Consider the following 25,729-nt stretch of genomic DNA (forward strand, 5'->3'; position numbering starts at 1 on the left):
GCCAGGGTTGGAGGATTTGAGCAACAGGGAGACGCTGAACAGGCTGGGGCTGTTTTCCCTGGAGCATCGGAGGCTGAGGGGTGACCTTGTAGAGGTTTACAAAATTACAAAATGAGGGGCATGGATAGGGTAAATAGGCAAAGTCTTTTCCCTGGGGTCGGGGAGTCCAGAACTAGAGGGCATAGGTTTAGAGTGAGAGGGGAAAGATCTAAAAGAGACCTAAGGGGCAACTTTTTCACACAGAGGGTGGTACATGTATGGAATGAGCTGCCAGAGGAAGTGGTGAAGGCTGGTACAATTACAATATTTAGAAGGCATCTGGATGGGTATATGAATAGGAAGGGTTTGGAGGGATATGGGCCAGGTGCTGGCAGGTAGGACTAAATTGGGTTGGGATATCTGGTCGGCATGGATAGGTTGGACTGAAGGGTCTGTTTCCATGCTGTACGTCTCTATGACTCTGTGTGCAAGGGAGGGAGGAGTAGAATCAAAGAATGGCATCGCACAGAAAGAGGCCAGTCAGCCCATCAGGCCCATGCCAGATTCGTGAAAAAGCTATCTGATTAGTCCCAGTCGCCTGCTCTTTACCAGGAATCCTGCAGTGGCATTCCGTTCCCTTTTTGGCTGAATCTGCTTCCACCTTCTTTTCGGGGAACGCATCCCTGAGCACACACTTCATAGTTATGAATGCCTCGATTAAATCTCCCCTTAATCATCTTTGCTCTGAGAACAATCCCTGCTTCTCAAGTCTCCCCAAAATAACCGGAATCATTTATCTCATGCCCCTTTCTGCAAGTCTCCCCTGCATCTCCTCCAGGACATTGGCATCCTTCCTACAAGTGTGGGGCCCAAGTGCTCGCTGTGTTTGTAACGGCAGCAAAATCATGAGCATCCCTGAGGCTGCTCTCTCTCGCATTTGTACCAAGTTAAGCGCATAGTAGGCAACGGCAGAGAGTCAGTCAAGATTGGCTTTGCTACTTTCTTCACACATTCTAGATCTGGAGAAAGAGAAATGGTCTGGATCCATTCGGTCTGGCTGTCATTCAGCGGTTTAAATCATTGTTTGCAGGGTACAGTCTCTGACACAAGAAACTGGAGGGAGGGGGGAATCCTCACGAGTGAATTGAAATGCTCTCAGCATGCCGTCATGCTTTGTTCTTTGCAAACCCCTTTTGATTGATGGCTGTTATGAAATTCATTCCCCAGTCAATGCAGCTGAGGGACTGAGCCTCCATGTCCCAGTGAACGAAGGTTGGGCGGTGGTGGGGGGGGGGGGGGGGGGGGGTTGGTGTTGACACCTGTTTGTGTAAAAGGGAGAAACAGCAGCGCTCTTCCACCCCCCTGCTTCATCCACATCTGGCACAGGGAAGTTTGTTCCAATGTGACCGGGGCTGCCGGTGAATACAGAGGCGGTGCTAAGTTCCAGAATTAAACTCCACTCCGTTTTCCGCCCGGAGGGGTGGGAGGGGGGGGGTGTAAGGGAAAAAAAAACACATTTCCCTGAGATTCAGAGCTGAGCCAGCATCAGAGAGAGGAGCTGCATGGGCTGTGCTCTAAGTCTCGATTGCTGCGGGAAGGAGCTGTGTGGGCCCCCAGATGAAGCTACGAGGAGGAAAGAAGAAAACATGAGGCTCACAAAGGTATTTCATCCCGTCCTGGGGCTCTGTGTATGCGTGTGTTTGAGGAGGATCGTCTGTAGAAAAGTGCGTTAGTTGTTGTAAGGTGTTACATTGTGACTTTGTACAGTGAGACAAGTACCCCACATACACACACACACATATATACTGTATATATCATGCCAGACATGTTTTCAATCGAAAACACTGCTAAGAACGTTCTGCTTAATATATGGTCAGGCGAAAGGGGGCAAAGGTCAAGTAACTGTAATTGTTTTCTAGTAACGCATGGGTTGTTGATGTTTTATTTACGAGACTTTGTAACCTTGGGGAGCCAAAAAAATGGGGGAACGGGGAATGAAAGCGACAGGAATAAAGAAATGAGGCCAACTTGTTGCTCTTTGGAAACTGGTAGGAAACTTTAAAGGGGCTCAACGCTCATTGAAACTGACCTTTTTTCTTGGGGGTGTATAGGGGGAAAGTAGACTTTTTAATGCAGTCATGTCAATGTCAACATGTTGCAGTCTGTGTCAAGTGTCTGGCAAAACTAACCCAAAGAAACTTTATACAAAGATCAGGAAAAGTTGCGCTTTCCTTTGTGCTGGTTTTCTTTTTCCGACGACATATGACTCGGGAACTCCTCAAGCATATTGACTCGAAAAGTAACAGTTTGTCAGCAGGTCACTGCAGTCTGCGATCTGATTATGTAGAGAATGCTTTTCTGGCTGCAGTCACACGGCTCTTCAAATCTTCCTGGAATGCACTGCCTACGATGTCAAAGGAAGGGCCACATATTTCATCATAAATTCAGTGCTCTGTTGTGTTAGGTGGCGGTGGAACGCTGCACAATGTGACAGTCTTCAGGGATTCCTGCTGTCACAACATCAGCGCTGCTGCCCTCTGCACAGTCCCAGGCTGGAATATGCTGGGCCCGCCACAGATTGACCCCGTGGACAGCACCTCCCTTAACTGCGTCCCCACGGCTGGAGATGTTGCCCCTTGTCCCCTGGTTTAAACATCAGTGGCTTTCCCCCTTGTTATTGACAGGTCTCCTTGCCGATTACAGAGCAGGCTCAGGTTTCAATGCATTCAATGAGAGCCGTGTGTGTGCATGTCAGGCCTCCCGCCTGCTCCCTGTGGCCACCACGGGTCACTGCTAGGACCTCTCTCACCCGGGGTCAAGCACAGGCCGGCTGCTCGCGCTCTTCCCCTATCGCTGGGCAATTGCCTGTAAATTACCAGCCACAAGCAAAGTGCTGCACATCTGACATCAAAGAGAAAATGCTGAACAGGTCAGGCAGCATCTGCGGAGAGAGAAGCAGATTTGATGAGCTATGAAATGTCCAATGCTGATGTCCTCATAAAGCAAGAGTGGGGATGTTCACTGATGAATGCTCCAATGTTTGCGACTTCTCAGATACTGAAGCAGTCTGTGTCAAAGGACCTGGACAATATCCAAGTTTGAGCTGAAAAGTAGCAAGTAACATTAACACCAGCAAGTGGCAGGCAGTGATCATCTCCAACAAGCCAGCATCATCCCTTGACATTCAAGGGTATTGCCATTACCATTGCTGAATCCCCCATAATCAACGTCCTGGGAGTCACCATTGACTAAAAACTGAATTAGGTCAGCAATATAAATACTACAAGAGCAGGTCAGAGGTTAGGAATACTGCAGCAAGTGACTCACCTCCTGAGTCCCCAAAGCCTGTCCACCATCTACAAGGCACAAGTCAGGAATGTGATTGAATACTCCCTTGGGTGCAGCTCCAACCACACTCAAGATTGTGCAGGTCAAAGCAACCCAGTTGATGAGCATCCCATCCGTTGATGAACATCCCATCCACTACCCTCAACATCCACCCCCTCTGCCACAGCTCAGCACCATCAGTATGTACCATCTACACTGTGCACTGCAGCAAATCACCAAATCTCTTTTTACAGCACCTTTCAAACCCTCAATCTCTACCATCTAGAAGGACAAGGGCAGCAGCTACACAGGAATACCATCACCTCCAGTGTCCCTCCAAGCCATTCCCCATCCTGTCTTGGAAATGTATCACTGTTCCTTCAGTGTTGGGTCAAAATCCTGGAACTCTCTGTGTACCTGTGCAACATGGACTGCAGAGATTCAAAAAGGCAACACACCACCACTTCTTAAAGAATAATTTTACTTTAATAGTGGTGGTAATGTTTTGACCAGTCAGCTCTGTTGACTTGTGAGCTTGGTCCCTATAGTTTTATATTCAACACACTTACATATATAGGAATGTAGGCTCAAGTTCCTGAGGTCCATGCTAATAGCTTCTTTAGGAATTAGTTACTCAAATACCTATCTTATGTGAGTCAAATGATTGTAAGCATGTGGAGTCTTCACTTTCCAACTCAGGATAGGCAATAAATGTTGGCTCAGTCATTGATACCCACATCCCCTGAAATAATTTTTTTAAAAACATTAATTCTACTTCTCTCTTCTTAGACACTAGGATTCCGATAGACTTCAACAAACTGACCACTGGAGTCAGACTGAGCCTTAGCAACTTGCTGAGTTTTGATGATGACCTTTGCCATGCAGTAATTTTTGAAGTTCTGATTTTTCTCTCATATTCAAATGTCAACTCAGCGATAAAGCAGTAGATTGATGCACATGCAAAGCATTAGCTGTTGACCTGTATACTGAGAGTCTCCAAGTGCTAGAGAAGCACACTGTGTACTGCAAGAAAGATTTACATTTGTTTACTGCCTTTTTTGAACACACATCCTTTGAGCCTTGCTCCAATGTTCTTGTGTTTGGTTTGTGACGTTTTTCTTTGTATTAGTGACAAAAAGAAAACCTTGCATTGATATAGTGTCCTGATCATGCCAAAGTGTTTTATGGTCAATGAAGTACTTTGAAAGTATATTCACTGTTGTGATGTAAGAAACATAGCAGCCCATTTGCACACAGCAAGAGCCCACAGACAGCAATGAGACAATGAGGCAGTTTTCTTTGTGATGTTGATTGAGGGATAAGGATTAACCAGGTCAACAGGGAAACAGATTACTCATCCCACTCTTCTTCAACATAATGCCACAGATTATTTTATGTATATGCAAGCAATGTAGGAGATGGAGCCATGGTTTGACATCTCATTTGAAAGACAGCTCCTCAGACAGTGCAGCACTCCCTCAGTACTGCACTGGACTGTCAGTGTGGATTTTTACATGCACGTCAAGTGCCATTGCAAGCCACAGGTCAATCATGCATAAGAAATAACTTCAGTACCTGGGACCTACAGTCTGTCTGGCTGAAATCCTTGCAATTAGTTTCGCTTTTCTTTATTTTAATTATGGCTGATAATGTTTTGGGCAGCCAGTTCTGTGGACTTGTGAGCCTGGTCCCTATAGTTTTATATTCTACGCACTTACTTATAGAGGAATGTAGGCTCAAGTTCCTGAGATCCAGGCTAATAGCTTCTTTAGGAATTAGTCAGTCGAATACCATTCATATGTGAGTCTAATCACACACACACACACACACACACACACACACACACACACACACACACACACACACACACACACACACACACACACACACACACACACACCCCTAAGCCACACTGGCATCTGGCTTTGATTTCAGCCAGGTTTGTGCACAGCAGTTGCTCACAAAGGCCACGGGACAACCTGTGGGAAATGGAGACGTCGTACAATAGGTGACATTCGTCTGAGCTTGGGAGTGACAGTTTGTCTTGGAGCACAGGGTAGCTTGACATTTCATTTCTACATCGAACCTCTGTGGGAGTGCTTGAAGCTGGCAACAACGGCGGAAAGAATTCCAGCTCTAACATTCCTTGTCAGAGAAAATTCACACAAAAAAAAGAATTTCAAACAAATGGTTAGCAAACTATTTTTGATGTCATGAAACCACAGAAATGAGGCTATACAGCCCACTGTGGCCATCCTGTCTGTTTGGTCAAATTGGCTAATTAATCTCACTCTTATGCCCTGTTCCCATAGCCTGGGTTTCTTTTTAAATTCCTTTTTAAAAAGTTACGATTAATTTGTTTTCCACCGGCTCTTCAGGTAGTACGTTTTAGATCACAATAACTTGTTTGCTTACAAGCACGCTGTGATAACCCTAACCATGTCAGCATTCAAGTCTTCCATCAATTCTTTGATGGGAGTGCAGCAAAAGAAAAGAAATGGTTCAGCAAGTATTCTTGTTCAAGAACGACAATGTCCCTTTAAACTGCCCTGTTGTAAAATAAAACACTTCCAAATAAGTCTTTTTTTCATCACAGCTTGTTTCCAACTCTTCGGTGTGGGAGCCAGACTAGTTTTCTTTATAAAAAACCTCCAGAAAACTAGCTCCAGTCTTCAGAAGAGTGGAGTTCAGGGTATTATAGGTCTAAACATGTGTGACCCTACATCCTGTCAAAGGGCTACACCACTCTCCTTTCTAATGAGTCACATATGCACCACAAGTGTTCAATAAAATCAATATTTAACTAAGCTTTGGTGTTCATAAAAATGTTTCTATAAAGGAATGTCCCTCAGCTTTAATTGTTGGCTAAAATTATGTGCGCTGGTTTGCTGAAATAAAAGCAGATCTAAACTTCTGCGTGAAATTGACTTTGGACCGAGGCAAAATTAAAATTTAAATGATTTCAAGGATTTAATGCATCACAAGAGCTCAAAACTGCAGGAGCTCTTGCTTGCTATCTCAAAGCAATAGACAGGATGAACCATCTTCTGACAATTAACATGTTCATTTATATAATAGGGAGGAACACTATTTCACATCTGAGTAATGTTTTTCGGACTGTTTGTCTGAGGAAGAACACTTCATGTTCCAAGTTTAGCTGTTTCCCAGTTCACTAGAAGCAGGATGTAGCACTCCACAGGTCAAACAGCTGTCAGCTGAACTGATGGTTGTCTGTTGACTAAGTTACTTTAACCCTGCATGGTCTTTATAGACAGCAGGATCACAATAGATTATATAGAACATAATTTAGAGGTTAATAGTTTTGCTTTCACTGATATTTGCCATCAGAGTGAGTTTTCATTTTTTGTTGACATTTTAAATAGATAAAATATCCAGGGATTAAGTGCATAATCAAGGGTGACGCTTCAGTATAGGACTCAGAGGTGCTGCAGTGTTGTCAATGACATATCTCAGTTGAGGCCCTGTCTGTTGGCTTAGTTGGATATAAAAGATTCCATAGCACATTTTTTTCCTCAGAGGAACAATGTTTTGTTTTATGTCCTGGTCAGTATAGTAGCAGAACAAATAAGTTATAACCAGTAACAAAAACAGAAATTGCAGAGTTAACGATTAGACTCGACACGTTAACTCTGATTTCACTCCATAGATGCTGGCAGACCCGCTGATCTTCTCCAGCAATCTCTGTTTTCGTTTCTGATTTCCAGCATTCGGGAGTTCTTTGTTTTTTGTTGTTCAGGTGGTGAGAATGTGGAACTCCCTACCACAGGGAGCGGCTGAGATGATTAGTAGAGGTACACTTAAGGAGAAGCTGGATGAGCTCATGAGGATGAAAGATTTTGTTGATAAGGTGCCACCATGGGAGGATGCTATAGTGGAACATAAACACCAGTATGGACCACTGGGGCCAAATGGCCTTGTTAATGTATTGTAAATCCTATGAGCTTTGTGGGTAGCCAATCTGACAAAATGAGGACTTGAATTTGGAACTGGTTCCACTCTCCATCATTAGCGTCACTCTCTTTAATGAGCGGCAAATCCCTAAAGCTCGAATACATGTAATAGTGTTCAAGAAGCTTCTGTCGCTAATGAGGCCAATACAGCATTTCTGTGATGCCCCGACACCCCCTAATGAGACCAGCTAACAGCAGTACAAGTAATGTGTAGTATGTATAATAGGGTACCTCCATTCTCTGGAACATGTGGGGAAATTTGCCCAGTGTGGGATTTGGTGGCTAATTCACTACATATTTAGATTATACGCTCACCAGAGGCACTTAAAGCACACAATGTATTGGCATAGATTGGTGTACAAAACTACCTTTATGTAAAGCTGCTGTTTGTTGGTTCAGAAAAAAACTGCAGGCCATGAAGATAAGGCTTTTCTTTTTGGCTATTTGGTGAGCCAAGAAGTATCATCCTATGCCTCACCATCTCACTGAGTGAGAATGAGCTTCGACTGTAGCTGCTTTTGACAGATCGGTTCTTGGATCATGACAATTGCCACATTTGCCCTGATTCTGTAAAATTCAGTAAAAGCTCCCAATGAAGTGGTATTAACCTGAAGGCTGCTTCAGCCATGTTTAAGAAATTCAAAACTCTGTCTAACCCTCAGTGATCTAATCTATAAAGAAGGGGAAGGATAAAACTGTATTTAAAAAATGTACTCTGACAAATGCCAACAAGAACAAATTATATCTGAGGTATAAAATTGTATAATCCCCTCAATCTTTGTTTCTCCTAGTTGTGCAACAAAATATAATGGATTCCTGCGGCTTTGTTTGCTAATGAAGTTTGTCCTGAACAATCTAAATTCCCGTAACAATGGAAGTGTAAATATGTCTTCAAACGTTTAGTGGCGTGGAAAGAATTAAAACCGTTTGTCACCAGCGCCTGTCAGACAGGGGAAAGGTCACATCTCTTTTGAGTTTTCAACATGTGCTGAACAGACAATGTAGATTTTCGCGATGAAATTGGGTTTTATTTATGTGAAGTAATTGCTCATGGTTCCCAGTAGAGTTTGAGGTCTGGCAGGCCTATAGCAATAAATTGGAGAGAGAGATTAGCCCTCATTGTTATTGGAGCCACAGGATGCCTTCTCATTTGTCTGTATTGGTTACATTTAAAGAACACCCCCTATTGCGAATTGAATTTGCTAATGTAACAAAGATATAGCAAAGAATGCAGAGGGAAAAGCAGGCCCAATCTCAGTTAATGCCTTGAAATGTCAGTTTGCCTAGTTAACTGACTCAACAGAATTTCACTAAAATTAGCTGGTATTGTCTGCTGTTGCTTTCTGGGGCCTCTTAAATCGCACCAAAATCATTCACCCCTCCGCTCGCTGACCCACACTGACTGCTGGTCAAGCAACACTTTGCTTTTAAAATTTGTTTTCAAGTCCCTCTTAGACCTCGCCTTTCCCTATCTTGGTCATCTCCCCCAAGATGTCTGTACTCCTCAAACTCTGGCCTCTTGTGCAGTCCCGATTAGAATTGTTCCACTGTTAATGACTATACCGTCAGCTGCCTGTGACTTAAGCTCTAGAATTCCCTTCCTAAACCCCTCTGATTCTTTTTGCCACCTTTAAGATGCTCCTTAAAACCTACCTCTGACCAAGCACTTGGTTATTTGACTTAATATCTCCCAATGTGGCTAAAACCATTCCAATAAAGCACTTTGGGCCATTGTATTATGTCAAAGGTGCTATATGAATATTAGTTGTTGTTACTGATCATGCTTTAACTTGAAATAGTGCCCATGATTAACCTTTTTAATTCTGACCAGGACCCCAGGGCTGAAAGGTGGCCTGTGGTTAACACAACGGCAGATGGCTGGAGATGGTCCCATTGAGTTCGTCAACCAAATAGATCATTCCTGGCTGTGAGATCTGACATTGGCAAGTCTTTGTAAGTGGTTTTGAACAGGAACCAATTAAAATAATCCCGAGGAAGACATTTTTCTGAAGACTTTCGTTTCCACGTGCCACGTGCTTTGAAAGACCACACACTGAAAGGTGTGCCATGATAGTAGCCATCACTTGAAGCCTCAGAGTGATGTATTTTGAATGAGCTAACCTAAGGTCTCAGTTTGATCCTTGTGTATGAGGCAAGTTGACTTGTATTTTTAAAGTGTTGGAATGAAAACGGGGATGATTGACATGCTAATACAGCCCCTGCAATACACAGAAGGAACAGCAATGTAAAGCGAACAACATTACAAGTCACAGTCAATATTTGGCACTGACATCACACTTTTTGTTTTCAGACCGTGATCGTTGCATGACCCTGACATACTCATTTCCAAAGCTCATTGTCGCTGATGCTCAGAACAGAAACAACAGTCACGGCTAATTCCATTCACATGGAGCCTTTACTTTCCAGAGAATTCCTACTAGTTGGTGACAGGTTGAAAGGCAAACAAAAAGTGATTGAAATCCCCATGAATCCTGGCGTAAGGGAGAATCCTCGCCTCATAATCCCAGCACAGAGGAGGCCATTCAACCTACTGAGTGAATGTTGCTCTCCCGAAGAGAACCCGGTCCCACTCCCACTCCCCTTCCTCTCACTGTGGCCCTGCAATGCTTTCTCGCCAAGTAAGTCTCCAGTTCTCTTGTGAAAACCCCAAGTGAATCTGCCTCCACCACACTCTCATGCAGTGCATTCCCGATCCCAGCCACTGGCTGAAGGAGGAATTGGTGCTGAGTTGGCATCAGCACCCTCCTATGCTTGAATGTGGGGCTATGCCTTTAAATTCCCCTGGACAGTCTTGTGTAATAGACTGACAACTCAGGCAACTGCAGTTTCCAATACATCTTCTAGTTGCTTCCTTGAACTTACTGAAGTCAAAATAGAAACAAGTGCCTCTGCTGTTGATAAAAGAGACAAAAGAATAGTTGCAAAGTCAGACCATGGCAAGTGAACAAAAGGAGATTCGTCAGCCTTCAGTTCCATTCTTGAGGATAAATGCAGTAGCAACAGCAACCTATATTTCCATAGCGACTATAATATAATGAAACTTCCCAAGTAGCTTCATAGGAGCATTATAAAACAAAAGTATGATGCCAAAATGCATAAGGAGATGTTCAACCAAAATTGGTCAACCTGTTAGTTCTTAGAGAGTGTCTTAAAGGAGAAAAGCAATTTAAAGAATGGAGTGGGATAAGAAGAGCATTCTAGAGTTTTGTGCTAAACAGCTGAATGATGCCACAAGCAAAACCAGGGAAGCTCATGAGGCCAGAATTAGAGAAGCACATATATCTCAGAAGGGTATGGGGCTGGAGGAGCAAGGCCATGGAGGGATGTGTAAACATGGATGAGAATTTTAATTGCTTGACTGGGAGGTCGGTGAGCACATGGGGGATAGGAAAACCGGATGGGCAGCAAAGACTGCAATGGAATAGTTGTGCCCAGAGGTAACAAAAGGCAGAGTGAGAGTTTCAGCAGCAGCTGAGCTGAGAAAGAGCACTTCGGTGAAGTTACAGAGGTGGAAACAAATGGTCTTGGTGTGGATATGTGGTTGGAAGCTCATCTCTGCGACAGACTGTCACTATTGTAGAAATCTATTTGGATGACATGGTTAGCATTTTAAAGTACCGACAGAAAAATCCATGTGTTCTGTTTGCAGTGATCAGAAATGACTATAGTATTTGCTAAAGAGTACAATAACAACAGGTTGAGTAAACCACAACAGCTGGGAGCGATCAGGGCCTGGCAACTATCAGAAGAACTGACGTATTAGCCTCTATTTCCAAGTACTCCTCCTCTCTTCATTTCCTGCTTTCTGCCCATAACTTTGCTGTGCAGCTTCAGCACATGAGGCCTCTTCAGTTTGAGGCCTCCCATTGGAATATTGGTATGCAAGAGAAGTATTCAGTCCATGAAAACAAAACTGCATTCTGGTGGTTTGACCAAACCCTTGGCACTCATAACTGACATTTAGAAAGACATTTGGGTCAGACCTTGTCATGGAGAATGGACGTGTGTGAGAAAACTGAGGCACTTGGTTCCATAAGAAAAAGCGGACCGTGAGATTCTCCAGTATCATAACAGATACTTGCACGAATCTTCAGGCCATTGTGATTTGTATCTGTGGATTAAAATAAGGGAGCGGCCTCTAAATTAGGTTTTACGTTCCTTTCACCACAGTTCATTATGTGAATGTAAGAAGACTTGGCAAAGCAAATCTCCAGTTCACACTATATTTTCAAGATAAGGGTTGTAATTCAAGCCATTCTGGCATGAGTGAAAATCCCAACCACAGAATCCAATGAGAACGCGTGTGGTCTGCTGCACCTTGGAATCTATTCCCACTGTTCCCACACCACTTTCTCCTCTCACCCCTTGCCAGCTTTTTCATTTTGTCAGCTCAGAGCTCCAGCATTTTCCGAGGGTATGTGGAACTTTCTGGAGCATTTAGACAAACCCAGGACATGCTATGGAAATGGAGTCGGTGGAGTAGTGGACAGTTTGGAAGAATGTTACCAGTTGCACAGGGACTTGGATAAACTGCAGAATTGGGCTGAGAGGTGGCAAATGGAGTTCAGTGCAGCTAAATGTGAGGTGATGCACTTTGGGAAGAATAACAGAAAGGCAGAGTACTGGGTCAATGGAAAGATTCTTGGTAGTATGGATGTGCAGAGGGATCTTAGAGTCCATGTACACAGATCCCTGGAAGTTGCCACCCAGGTGGATAGTGCTGTGAACAAGGCATACGGTGTGTTCGGTTTCATTGGTAGAGGGATTGAGTTCCGGAGCTGCAATACCATGCTGCAACTATACAAAACGCTAGTGCGGCCACACTTGGAATATTGTGTACAGTTCTGGTCGCCATATTTTGGGAAGGATGTGGAAGCATTGGAAAAGATGCAGAGGAGATTTACCAGGATTTGCCTGGTCTGGAGAGAAGGTCTTATGAGGAAAGGCTAAGAGACTTGGGTCTGTTCTCTTTGGGAAGAAGAAGGCTAAGAGAGGATTTGATAGAGACATACAAGATGATCAGAGGATTAGATAGGGTAGATAGTGAAAGTGTTTTTCCTAGGATGATGACATCAGCTTGTATGAGGGGGCATAACTACGAATTGAGGGGTGATAGATTTAAGACAGATGTCAGAGGCAGGTTCTTTACTCAGAGAGTAGTAAGGGTGTGGAATGCCTTACCTGCCAATGTAGTTAACTCAGCCACATTAGGGAAATTTAAATAATCTTTAGATAAGCACATGGATGATGATGGTATAGTGTAGGGGGACGAGCTGAGAATAGTTCACAAGTCAGCGCAACATCGAGAGGCGAAGGGCCTATTCTGCACTGTATTGTTCTATGTTCTATGTTCTACATTCTTCAATGCACCAAACTAATGGTCAGACAATGATGACAGAATAAAGTCACAGCCTTGGAAAGGAGCTACTGTATGTTTTGATGGAGGAAAACTTTCAAAGACAATATGTAATGGCACACTCAGAGCAGACTGAAATAGATACATTCAATGTCAGAGAGTGTGCACTTTTTTTTCTTGAAACATGGTATCCTAATAATTAATATACAGGGATATAGAGTGAAGCTGACTAGGTTGCTCCATAGAGAGCAAGTACAGATTTGATGAGCTGAATGACTGCTATGACTTTATATGTGGCAAATGCATCTAAATACTTGTGAATAAGAAAAAGATACTCAGTGAAAAGTAGCTGTTACAGACTAATAGAGAATGCCTCACTTAATGTTGTAGTTGCATTTCCTGGCAAGTGCAACTTTAAGTGAGTCAGATTTTCCCATTAAAACCAATGCAAAAGCTGTAGTTAGGTTCTGTAGGACCTCTCTCATCAGAAAAATAATATTATTAATTGAATTATCTTTCAGGCCAGATTTCTATATTCATAAATAAAATGACCTCTAAAATAAAATAAATGTTAGCGGGTTTTGAGAAGATTTGTAGCTCAGGTTGAGGTTCTGGATGTAGGTTTGCTCACCGAGCTGTAAGATTCGTTTTCAGACATTTCATCACTATAGTAGGTAACATCTTCAGTGAGCCTCCAAATGAAGCACTGGTGGTGTAACCCACTTTCTATTTATATGTTTGAATTTCCTTGGGTTTGTGGTGTCATTTCCTGTGGTGATATCATTTCCTACAGTGATGTCATTTCCTGTTCTTTTTCTCAGGGGCTGGTAAATGAGATCCAAGTCAATGTGTTTGTTGATCGTGTTCCGGTTGGAATGCCATGCTTCTAGGAATTCTCGTGCACATATCTGTTTGGCTTGTCCTAGGATGGATGTGTTGTCTCAGTCGAAGTGGTGTCCTTCCTCATCTGTATGTAAGGATACTAGTGAGAGAGGGTCATGTCTTTTTGTGGCTAGTTGATGTTCATGTATCCTGGTGGCTAGTTTTCTGCCTGTTTGTCCAATGTAGTGTTTGTTACAGTCCTTGTATGGTATTTTGTAAATAACGTTAGTTTTTTTTGTTGTCTGTATAGGGTCTTTCAAGTTCATTAGCTGCTGTTTTAGTGTGTTGGTGGGTTTGTGGGCTATCATGACGCCAAGGGGTCTGAGTAGTCTGGCAGTTATTTCCGAGATGTCTTTGATGTAGGGGAGAGTGGCTCGGGTTTCTGGACGTGTTTTGTCTGCTTGTTTGGGTTTGTTGCTCAGAATTTACAAAATACCTTGCAAGGACTGTAACAAACAAAATGTTACCTAGTATGGTGATGAAACGTCTGAAAGCGGACCTTCCAGCTCAGCGAGCAAACCTATATCCATAAAATAAATGTAAAAATATAGGAGAAATATGCTGATTCTTTCGACTTATTTCTGGCTCACTCTCTCTTGTGCTCTTGAACTGTCTGGCACATTCCCAGACTCTCCCTCCCCTAAATTTCCCTCTCCCTCCCACTCCTGCTTGCCACTTCTCTCTCCTGAACTCTCATGAGATATGTGATGAGAGGTAGGTTATGCAGCTTTGGGTTGGGCAGGTCATCTGCCTGCTGTAAAGAGCTGGTGAGATGGAGGGTCGATGAGAGGAGGTGTCAGGAGTTGAGAAAGGTCATTCCAAAATGAGCCAATCATGGCCAAACCTGAGACACCAAATGAGAATCAAGTGACCAACCTCTGAGAACAGGAACATACGGAATCCCCATTCTGCTTATGACCTACTGAAATTTCTGAGGTTGAGCTGGGCTATCATGTTCACACAGAGGGAACTTTTAGCTTCAGTTGTATCTGTTTTGAGAAATGGCTGCCGATAAATGCTAACTGTGCAAAGTGGAAATGATTCCATTCCCACAGCACCAACATGTCCTTTAATGAACTAAACAAACCCAAAGCTTGACTTCAAATTTCGATTCAGTTAAAAACAAAAATCCCTTACTGTCCTCTCCAAACAAAGAAAGTGGGAGCAGGAGTAGGCCATTCAGTGCTTTGAGTCTGCTGTGTTCTTCAATCAGATCATGACTGACCATCTTGGCCTCTCCTCCACCTTCCTGCCTGTTCACCAAAAGCTCTGACTCTCCTACCACTTAGAATGCTGGGTAAAGATCCCGTACTATGTTCTAAATCAGCAGCTCCTTTTACATCTTTCACATTTTCCAACAACTCTGACAGAAAGCAAGATCTTGAGTGACGTGAAATGAACTGCCAACTCACCATTATCTGATTTCCACTGTCAGCTGAAGTGGATGCATCCAGGTTACTCAGGGAAAACGGGATTACAGCTCAATCCCAGCAACCTCAGCAAGACAATGTCAAGTAAAGGGATCCCCCCCCTCCGCCCCCCCCCCCCCCCCCCAGTCACTGGAGGAACAATGTGGGATCTTCAAGCTCACATCTTTCTTGTATAACTGGCTCAGTGGGCTATGAGCTGGCTCGTTCAGTGATCGGAGGAGGGTAACAAGCAAAGAATCCAGATGCTGAGCATTCACAATCGTGAAATTGAAGATGAGACTTATTTGTGAGGCATGACCTGCCCCTCACAAAGCCAAGCTGACTATCTCTAATCAAACTGGTTTTCCAAGTAAAAATAAATCTTGTCTCTCAGACTCCTCTCCAATACTTTGCCCACCACAGACGTGAGACTGACTGGTCTGTAATTCCCAGGATTGGCTTGTTTACAGTAAAGTTTAGAAGGGCAAATGGTGATTACACTGAAGGTCATCTTGAATGGTCTACAGAAGCTGCCTGTGGAAAGGAATGTTTCCTCTTGTGGGTCAATCCAGAACTAGGGGACACTGTTTTAAAAATCCCCTTTAGGACTGAGATAAAGAGAAATGTGTTTTTCTCTCAGTCGGTTTTTTTCATTCATGGTGGATGTTGGCCTCACTGGCTGGGCCAATGTTTATTGCCCATCTCTAATTGCACTTGACTTTGGAATTCTCTGCCTCGGAAGGCAGTGGAGAGGAGGGCAACTAAATATTTTTACATTAGAGGTACATAGATTCTTCTTAGGCAAAGGAATCAAAGAATATCACGGATAAATGGGAATGTGGAATGCAAACAGATCAGCCATGATTCTATTGAATGGTGGAACAAGCTTCAGCAGCCTCCTTCTGCTCCCATTTTGCATGTTTGTAAATTATAGTATGGATGTGACTGGCTCTTGAATATTCTTCAGTGACCTGGCCTGGCCTACATGTGACCCTGGTCCTACACTGTGTTGGCTGTCAGTATGCATCAAACCACTCTTGCTAACCGCAATCAACAATAGATGATCCTGAGGGTAACAAAAGAGGGCTACCCAGTGCTGCCCATATTCTGTGATCATTTATTCACAAACCCATGAATTGTACCCCACTGATAGCCTGAAGGTAAGTTCAGCTGCCCCTGCTGTCATTTTCAGTGGGTTGCGGTGACTTCTATGAAATGCTGTGACAAAGCCATAGCTTCAGTAGAAAAGACGACTTGATTGTCTGCGTTGGAATTTGTGAGTGAGTCCTTATTGTTTGAGTGGATCAAGCTGTTGAGTGAATCATTGGATTTAGTGGGGCCCCTCAGGACTGAAGTGTCTAATGTGGGATTGGCAGTTTAGATTGTCCTTGTTGTTGTTTTTCTGTGGGGGAGGGGGCATGTCTGCAGCAGTATTACCCATGGGCATGTTAGATGTTATATATTGGGTGTAGATGGTCCTGGAAACCTGTTTCATCTGATTTCCATGAATGCCTGCACATGGGCTAGTCAGCTGCAAGGCAGAGATTTGTGGAGTGTGTTTGAACCCTTTGTACCGATCATTTTGATTTTTTTTCCCCCATGAAATCATTCACCAGAGAAGATCTGCTCAGGGATTCTGTAAATTTCCAGGCAGGAGGCATGGCCGGTCCATCTAAGTCTCGGATTTCAGACGGTGATCTTCATGCTGTTGCGCCTAGCGCAATGGAGGGAGTTTGTTGCTTGTGATTTTATTCTGTTTTCAAATTCTCATGATGTTGAGATACGTCTGGTGTCCTTGGTGAAAGGAGTCCAGAGCTTTGATGTGGTAATCCTGAAAATCAGGATTCAGTCGAGAAAGCAACTCTGCCACCATCTATCAAAGGCAGCACGGCATTCAGCTCAAGGCCTTACTCAAGAGTCTAAGTGATAGGCAGTTAGCACGATGGGGAGTCACTGAACATCAACACTATTTGATGCTATTTTTCTGGGTTCAGGTTGTTGACTCACAATTGGATTTACTAAATCCGATGCTGTCAATCTTGATGCAGCAAATCCTTTCTAAACATAAATTTCAGCTCTTGATTTTCTGATGAGTGCAGACTGTATATCCTGATTTAAATTTGCTTTGTCCTTATTAAATCATAACTTTTTAAAAAAAAAACTTAATTAAGTAATAGTAGTTGGATTTGAGTACAGCGCACAATTTAGAATTCTTTCTATGCCATTTAAATTCAAAATTCCAAAATAAATCAGAAAGCTCTCCCTTCCCATACCTCGTAAACTCCCTGATGTTACCGAAGCATTTTTAAAGTTAAGACTTTTTCTCGTTTCACTGATTTTTGCCTCATTCTTCCTGAGGCCTGACACTCCTCCTCACTGCCATCAAGTCTCCCATATTGTCATTCTTTCCAGACTTGCCACCTTCTTCCTGACAACAGGAAACGACACTTCCGTCCCTGCTCCCCAACCCACCAGCAATGCTGCCACTTCCTCCAGCAAAGGCACCAATTCATCTTGGGTACATGCCACTTTCAGGAGGTGAAATAGAGGATGGGAGGAGGCTTGTGTGGAGTATAAATACTGGTCTCGCAGAACGGCCACTTACTGGACTGTAAGCACTCTAATACTTTGCAGTGTGAAAGGGCCTTTGATATCAAACTAGTCAGATTGGAGGAGCAGGTGGTAGACCCAGAGGTCTTGCTGTATAAATTTAAATTTTTTTAATTCACTCGTGGGACTTGGCGTTGCTGGCTGGGCCAGCATTTATGCCCATCCCTAGTGGTGGAGAAGTGGTGACGAGCTGCCTTCTTGAACCACTGCAGTCCATGTGCTGTAGGTAGACCCACAATGCCGTTAGGGAGGGAATTGCAGGTTACTGATCCAGCGACAGTGAAAGAATTGGCAATCTATTTTCAAGTCAGGCGGGTGAGTGGCTTAGAAGGAAACTTGAAGATGGTGGAGTTCCTATGTATCTGCTGCCCTTGTCCTTCTAGATGCAAGTGGTCGTGGGTTTGGAAGGTGCTGTCTTGGGATCTTTGGTGAATTTCTACAGTGCATCTTATACATATTACACACTGCAGCTACTAAATCTTGGTGGTGGAGGGAATGGATGCTTGTGGATGTGATGCCAATTAAGCGGGCTGCTTTGTCCTGAATGGTGTCAAGCTTCTTGAGTGTTGTTGGAGCTGCATCCATCCTAGCATGAGGGAAGTATTCCATCATACTCCTAACTTGTGCCTTGGGGCTTTGGGGAGTCAGGAGGTGAGTTACGCACCTCAGGATTCCTAGCCTCTGACCTTCTCTTCTAGCCATCGTGTTTATGTGGCGAGTCCAGTTCAGTTTCTGATCAATGGCAACTCCCAGGATATTGATAGTGGGCAGTTCAGTGATGGTAACACCGTTGAATGTCAAGGGGCAGCACAATGAGGAGGAGAGCAACACGGCAATTGAGAAGTTACACAGCAAGTAAGTAATAGAGCAATGCAATGAGGAATAGAGGTAAAAGCTGAACACTTTGTGCACTCAGAAGGACGAGGGGAGCTCACTACAAGGTTCTCTGTGCAATGTCATGTTCAGTTTAATAAGAGCCCTTCTGCATGGCTACCTTCCTTTGAAAAACTTGGCAAGAGCATTTGTCAAACTGTTTGTCCATCAAAAGTAACGCAGCTCAACTGAAATTACTGGCAGGGTCTCAAAGCTTGACATGTGATAAACAGAGAGGATTAAATTGTAGCTCAAGCATTTAATCTGTCCACTAATTAATGTCAATTTGAAGTGGTTCCAAGGATGTGGAAGAGCATTCGGAGGAGACAGCAAAGTAATGAAACAAATTCGAGACTGTTCGCTTTCAGTCCCATATACAGTGCTGACTTCATTTGATTGTGAAAGGAAAATGAAATATTCATGATGGGACAGTTTAAAGCTTCCCCTTGCGTCTGTACAGCCATTACTGATTTGTTGGGAGCAAGGCACAAGATGAGTGAAACACTGGCAAATGCCATTTAGTTGAGGGCATGGTAGGGAGCGGGGTGGGCATGTGTGCTGCTGAGTGGCAGAACATGGGGCAACACCAGTGGTACTTTGCCCAAGCAGCTGTCCTTCATGGGACCCAGCCGGCGAGTTGTAAAATGGAACATTGGACTCAATCCATTCTCTATGGCATTACCTCCCTCTTGCTGTCATCTTGCCCCAGTGGCACTGAGACTAATTGTCTCTTTCACACTTTCTTCCTCCAAAACCTAACTGGGACCTATTTAAAATTTAAATTCAGTGTGCCAGTTATTGTTTTGTTCTAAACAGCACAAGTCAAGCCAATGTTATAAAACTGTGTAACCTCACGTCACTGTCTGTGTTGCATCTCCACTGCTAATGGTTGTTGTGACCGTTGCCAGTAATGTATATTTTTTTGCTCATGTCGCCCATTTGCTGACTCCTGTCAGAATACAATTCTGTAGTTGTTCATCTACACTCTCAGGAAGATGTTAAGGAGCCTGTGCACTGCTGTGAAGAAGTGCAAGAGTGATCTCCTTAGAATCCTGACCAATATTTATCCCTTAATCAACATGGAGAAACACATAGTCTGGTCGTCATCACACTCCTGTTTGTGGGAGCTTGCTGTTTACAGATTGGCTACTTTCATAGAATCATAGAATCCCTACAGTGTGGAAACAGGCCATTTGGCCCAACAAGCCCTCACTGACCCTGCGAAGAGTAACCCACCCAGACCCAATCCCCTACCCTTTCCTCTAGATTTACCCCTGTCCAATGCACCTAACCTACACATCCCTGAACATTATGGGCAATTTCTATTAGCCAGTTCACCTAATCCGCACATCTTTGGATTGTGGGAGGATTGTTTCATCTGTTACAACAATAAGTACATTTCAAACTACTTAGTGGACTCCAAAATGCACCAGGTGAAACAGCCAGTATAGATACAATGAACCAAATGGCCTCCTGTGCCATACACATTCCATAAGTTTCTGGAGTGAGATTTGAACCCCACTGTTCTGACTCAGGGAGTGCTATCAGGTGAACACCAGTTCATACCCCATGTTCTCCTTCCCCTCCCCAGCCCACCCCCCACCCATTTATCTCTCCACCCTGGAGGCTCCCAGCCTCATTCCTAATGAAGGGCTTTTGCCCGAAACGTTGATTCCCCTGCTCCTCGGATGCAGCCTGACTTGCTGTGCTTTTCCAGCACCACACTCTCGACCTCATGCTTTCCAGTTTGGGATGATGATGAACTCAAACTTTGAAACGAAAACTTGCAGCCCCTGAGACAGAGCATCCATTCCTCAGTTCATAGGAGAAGGTGTTTGAGGAGTCTGCTAATCTTCAAAAATGTCCCTTCCTTAAGCATCCACAAAACTGCCTCCCCAGCCACCAGCAGATTTATTCCTCGTGATCATTCCTCGGCTGGAAAACAGAATACTCCATAATTTGAATTGAATGCAAATTTAATCAGAAAGTCCTTCCCCTCCAAATACTTTGCCTTGTTCATTGGGTTTTTAAAATAAGTTTTATATACACTGAGAGTGACATATCTTATGAAATATAGCAGGGTTTGGCAAGAAGTGGGGAGATTTAAAAGTTGAACTTTGATTAATTTCTACAGAGCTGGAACTTCCTGGAAGCTGAGAGCTCTGGGTTTCCATAAATCATTTCTGTGACTATTTTCCAAGCTTTTTCCTCTCTGGGCAAGTTATATTTAAGGTCCTCCTCCCCCACCTCATTTTATCTGCTTTATTTTTATTTAGAACTGGTTTAATGCAGTAGTTCACTTGATTTATGTGCTCTCCAGTTTTATCCCATCTTCAGTGCTTTATTCTGACTTCAGTACATAGATTTACAGGTTAGGTCCTTGCAGAGATAAACTGTGAGGAAGTGAGCCTTGCTTGTCAGGACAGCAGGACTCACCAACCCCCAATCTTTTTTTTTGCGTGGTTTTGCTACATTTTGTCATGTTTTTAGTTCAAACTCTTTCTGGATTATGAGGTATGAATCAAAATGGAGAGGGTTTCCATTGTAACAAAGGAGCATCAGCAGGCCCAGGGCTGAAGAAAGGCCTGTAATGTTTGACATTTTAACATTATTTCTTTATTGTTCTACTTTTATGCGAAGAAGGCTGTAGTGATGAACTTTTAAACTTATTTCCTTATTTCTGTAACTGAGTTTTTGTACCGAAGATGGGGCTGTTTGTGGCAACATTATACACTTTTCTCTGTACTCCAGACCCTGTACTTGAATACACATGACAATAAAATCTAAATCTAAAAATGTTGAGCTTAACTGAAATAAAGTGCGGTGTTTCGAATCTGCCAATGTAAAGTTTGAAATCTTATTGGTCCAGTAAAGAGTCAAAGGCTTGAGCCGTCACTGTCCAGACTGGATTCCCTGTTTAACTTTTCTTAGTTTCCAAAAGGTGGCATCCAAACTCTTCCCTGGCCCTCTTCTGAAACGACACAATGTTCCTGACGCAGCTTCTGCAGAGAAGACTTTTACGCTTGATTTTCTTCCCTTAAATAAAAACCGCAGTTCAGTTCGGCGACTGGCAGAATTGTGCACTATCTGTTCTTCTCTCTGCCATCCCTCTAAGCCAGTGACCTCCACTATTATACACCAGCCACTGTCACAATGCAGTATGGCTCTCTTATTTTAATGCCAGACAAATATATTGCACTGTGAATCTACCAGGGGCCAAAGGGATCTGTTTACTACACTGTCAAGCTATAGAGGGTGGATGTTGGCTTCCTGAAAACCGAAGTAGAGTCTCCAAATATAACAGCACCTTTTGACTGTTTCTCATATGAAGGGCCAATGAGTGAGCACTCTGTAACACTGATAGGATGGCCAAGTGATAGTCCATTCAATACTGGGAGGATGTGAGAATTCTGAAGAGTCAAACAGTGATGGGAAGTAATTCTTTTTGGGCTACGTTTCATTTTTAAAATCCTCATTCTTGTCTTGAAATCCCTCACCCTTCCCTTTGTCTGTTTCGCAGACCGACATCCTTATGTTGAATTGGACAGTGAAAGACTTCCAGAGATTTACAAGGGGTTGATTGCAAATCTGTAGTTTAACACAAACATCAGTTTCCACCTTTCCCTTCTGGACCCTATCTCTGTCCAGAAGCCCACTTCCAACTGAGGAAGAGCCCAGCTGTTTTTTGTTTAGTCCATAAACCCACCACCAAATTAACCAATCAACTGTTAGTTCCAAACACTATCCACCAAGGGCAGGATGAACAAACCATGGCAAGACAAAGGAAGGGGACTAAATCAAAATCGTGTCAGTGGGGGAAAGATCCCAGCTGTTTTGTTTCAAAATAAACTCGCTCCCAAATACTGCCCATCATGGGTAGTCTGCCCAGCTCTGGGTATTTCTGATCAACCTGATCAGGAATGTTACGACACATCTCTGGTGCAGGTGGGACTTGAGCCCAGACCTCCTAGCTCAGAGGTAGAGACATTGTCACTGTGCCCCCTGAGATACAAAGTCCAATGAGCATTCCTTTCTCTCAGTCAACTCCAGAAATGTTCTGGGCAGCACTTGGCTCTTGTGGTGTTGTGGCATTGTCCCTGTCTCTGTGCCAGAAGGCCTGGGTTCAAGTCCCACCTGCATCAGAGGGTGATTAGAAAAGTATGTTGGTTGACCTTTAAGAGAAACCGCATTTCTAACACTGATGTTCTGAACTCCCTCTTGGCCGTTAACCATCTGAGATATCTGTGCTCCTCCAATTCTGAGCCTCTTGAACATTCCATAGGCAGTGACTGTGCACACCCCCCTCTCCCTCCCCTCATCCACCAGGATCTCCAGGCTCCTGTCAGCAAAGGGGGGGGGGGGGAATGACAATTACCTTCTGGGGCTATTGACAGGAACTATGAAGGGCAGCTGCAGAGTGCCTGACCCAGTGTACAGCTTGGTTTTAAAGGTAGTGCAGATGGCAGAAATCCAGGGAGGTCCCAGTAGTGGCCTGTGTCGAGTGGGAGAATACAGTGGGGGTGGGGAAGCAGAGGAGTGAGGTACTTGTGTGAGCAGATGGTATGCAAAAACATATAGAAGCCCTCCACAAATCTCCCTAAAATTGGCCCTGAGTTGATTTCTGGTAAAATTCACTGTAGTTAGAATTGGAATGTGGACTTGATGTGTATATGAGGAAGAAGAAAATAGAAGATATGAGAGGAGATTGGGAAGAGGTCATTGAAGTGGGAGACGGTTTGTATCAACATTAGTATAGACCAGATGGGCTGAAAGGCCTGTTTGTGCTGTGATATGAAATGCCTTATTATCCCACTGACATAGGAAAGTAAAGTTACTTTTTGCCTTTGGGTTGCTATCATGATGAGGTCAGCAGCTTGTCAGAAATTAGATGGAAACCAAATGAAAGATGTTGAGGGGCCTGGTGTATTCCCAATCTGGCTAGTCCGAAAGGCAGATGATTGATTTTCTTCGTTTGGTTCCCTTCTCTGTCTCTTCCTGCAGGCTTAACCTTCGCTGGGGAGTGTTAGTGTCAGTCAGCTCTGTAGCCTTTTCTGAGGGGGCTTTACGGCACACATGACTGTCTCCGGGTTAGTCAGTCACGGAGGTGTCAGGGTGAAACTTATCCAACATGTCACTGGAGCTGTGGCCAATTTTACATTCCCTCACCTGGGGGAGTGTGACCCTGTGTTGCAACCTGTCCACACAACGATGACAAATTGGGGGTGAACACAACATATTCTAAACAAGGCAACGTCTGTTTATTTCCAATTACTGTGTACTGAGAGGTGATCTCATTCAAATGTACCAGATTCTGAAGGGACCTGACAAAGCTAACACCAAAATCTTCTTCCCCCTAGCTGGGAACTCTCGCATCAGGACAGAGTTGAGCAATTCTGACTGAGGTGAGGTGAAAATCTTTCACTCAAAGGGTTGTAAATGTTTGAAGTTCTCTTTGCCAGACGATTGTCATAGAGGCAGAGTCTTTACAGCATAGTAAGAGGCCATTCAGCCCATTGTATCTGTCCTAATCACCAAATATCCATGTATTCTAATTCCATTTCGCAGCACTTGGCCTGTAGCCTTCGATGCTATGGCATTGTAAGTGGTCTTGTAAATAGTCCTTAAATTGTGGCAGTGGATGCTCCATCATTGGATCTATTTAAGGCAGGGATTGACAGATCTTTGGTCCCTCTGGGAATATCGGGAGTATATGGTAAAGTGGAGCCATGATTGGAATCAAACGGTGGAGAAGATTTGATGGGGCAAATGGTCTTCTCCTGTTTACTTATTCTTTAAACTGTCCACTCAATCCATTTTGTTGGGCCAACTTGGTGGTGGTGGTGGTGGTGGTGGTGGCAGGGCAGGGCTGGCTTTTGGGTCAGCACATTTCTCAATGTTGTGTTGGTTAAGGGAGAAACTGAATGTGGTTTCATGTGCCCAGAGCCCAGTTAACCCCCTCACCCACCCCCTGCCTCACTGCACAAACCGATAGAGCAGACAGCTGATAACAGAGGAATCTGGATCATCCCATAGTTGTATTGCAAAGGAATGTTTCCCTTGGATCAGGCTGTGTGTCGATCTGAAATCCAAATGAAAGTGCAATCTTTGACTCCCAGTGAATCATTCAAGAGTTATTTGTATTTGAGACAGTGTTTCTTTCTCAGGGAGAAATTTGGCAGTGCATCTGACTGAGTGATGTGCTGAAATGTAAATATTTGATAATTAGAGTACTTTGTGCGGGAATTGAGATGATATATCCAAGTGTCATGCTTGAATCAGGAAAGCCATTCAGTGGCAGTGAGGAGGAAGTGTATTAGATAATTAGCGTAATGGTGGTTTGGTACAGTGGAAGCTGATGGCAATAGACTGGTGCTTTTTGCAGTGGAAATAAATTATTTGTGGCTTCATATAATATAGTTGTTAGGAAATGGAAAGGGGTTTGGTACATTCCTTAACAGGAGAGACTTGACATAACATTCAACGGGAGACAACACAAAGTGATTTGACAGAAAGAACCCATTTGTACATTGAACCCATTCCTCTGTGCTCCAGCATTTAAATGTGGTAAATACCCCAGGCCTGATCTTGAAAGAGTTTGGAAAATTATGGTTAGGACTGCAGTGATAGTAATGAGGTCAGCCAGGTAGACCTCATAGAATGTGAGTTCCCTGATTAGGGCTGTTGTTCTGGTCCAATCACGGAGCCCTGGCTGACAGATATAAACAGAGTTAACAATCGCACAACACCAGGTTTTATAGTCCAACAGGTTTAATTGGAAGCACTAGCTGATGAACAGCCACCTGATGAAGGAGCAGTGCTTCGAAAGCTAGTGCTTCAAAATCAACCTGTTGGACTATAACCTAGTATTGTGTGATTTTTAACTTTGTCCATCCCAATCCAACACTGGCACCTCCAAATCAAGACATAAACGGAAGTGTCAGAGGTTCCGTTCACTCTGAGAGGTGGCTCTGAGGAAGCTGGATCAGTGTCAAGGATTCTCCACTTGTAAATAAAGGGGGACTTGGTGATGGGATACTGGCCTCTGTGCAGTTATTTCAAGGACCTCTTCATTTTTATCCCCAGCTTCTCAAAGTGTTGTGGATTGTAATCCATTTACATTAGAGAAAGGGTTTTCAGATATCGTGCAGTAGCAGATAGAGAATGGAAAGGCAATTTGATGTGCTTGAATTCTATGATCGGCCCAGGTAAATGCTTTGATCTGGAATGGGAGGACAATAAAGTGAAATTACACAAAAAATAACTTCCAAGCAAAACTGACTTCTGATAAGAACTTAAACCAA

At 43.7% G+C, this 25,729-nt stretch overlaps 1 protein-coding gene across 3 annotated transcripts in view; it reads left to right on the plus strand.

The window, feature by feature from the left end:
- Positions 1 to 1,513: 1,513 nt before the first annotated feature.
- LOC132805784 (tensin-1-like) overlaps positions 1,514 to 25,729 on the plus strand; it is a 284,100-nt gene continuing 259,884 nt past the window's right edge. For all 3 annotated transcript variants that reach the window (XM_060821037.1, XM_060821039.1, XM_060821038.1), the window contains exon 1: positions 1,514 to 1,640. In XM_060821037.1, coding sequence (XP_060677020.1) covers positions 1,542 to 1,640 — 99 coding nt within the window. In that variant the 5' untranslated portion in view covers positions 1,514 to 1,541. The remainder of the gene's footprint in view (positions 1,641 to 25,729) is intronic.

Source organism: Hemiscyllium ocellatum, chromosome X (assembly GCF_020745735.1).
Source record: "Hemiscyllium ocellatum isolate sHemOce1 chromosome X, sHemOce1.pat.X.cur, whole genome shotgun sequence".
In the NCBI taxonomy this organism is placed as follows: domain Eukaryota; kingdom Metazoa; phylum Chordata; class Chondrichthyes; order Orectolobiformes; family Hemiscylliidae; genus Hemiscyllium; species Hemiscyllium ocellatum.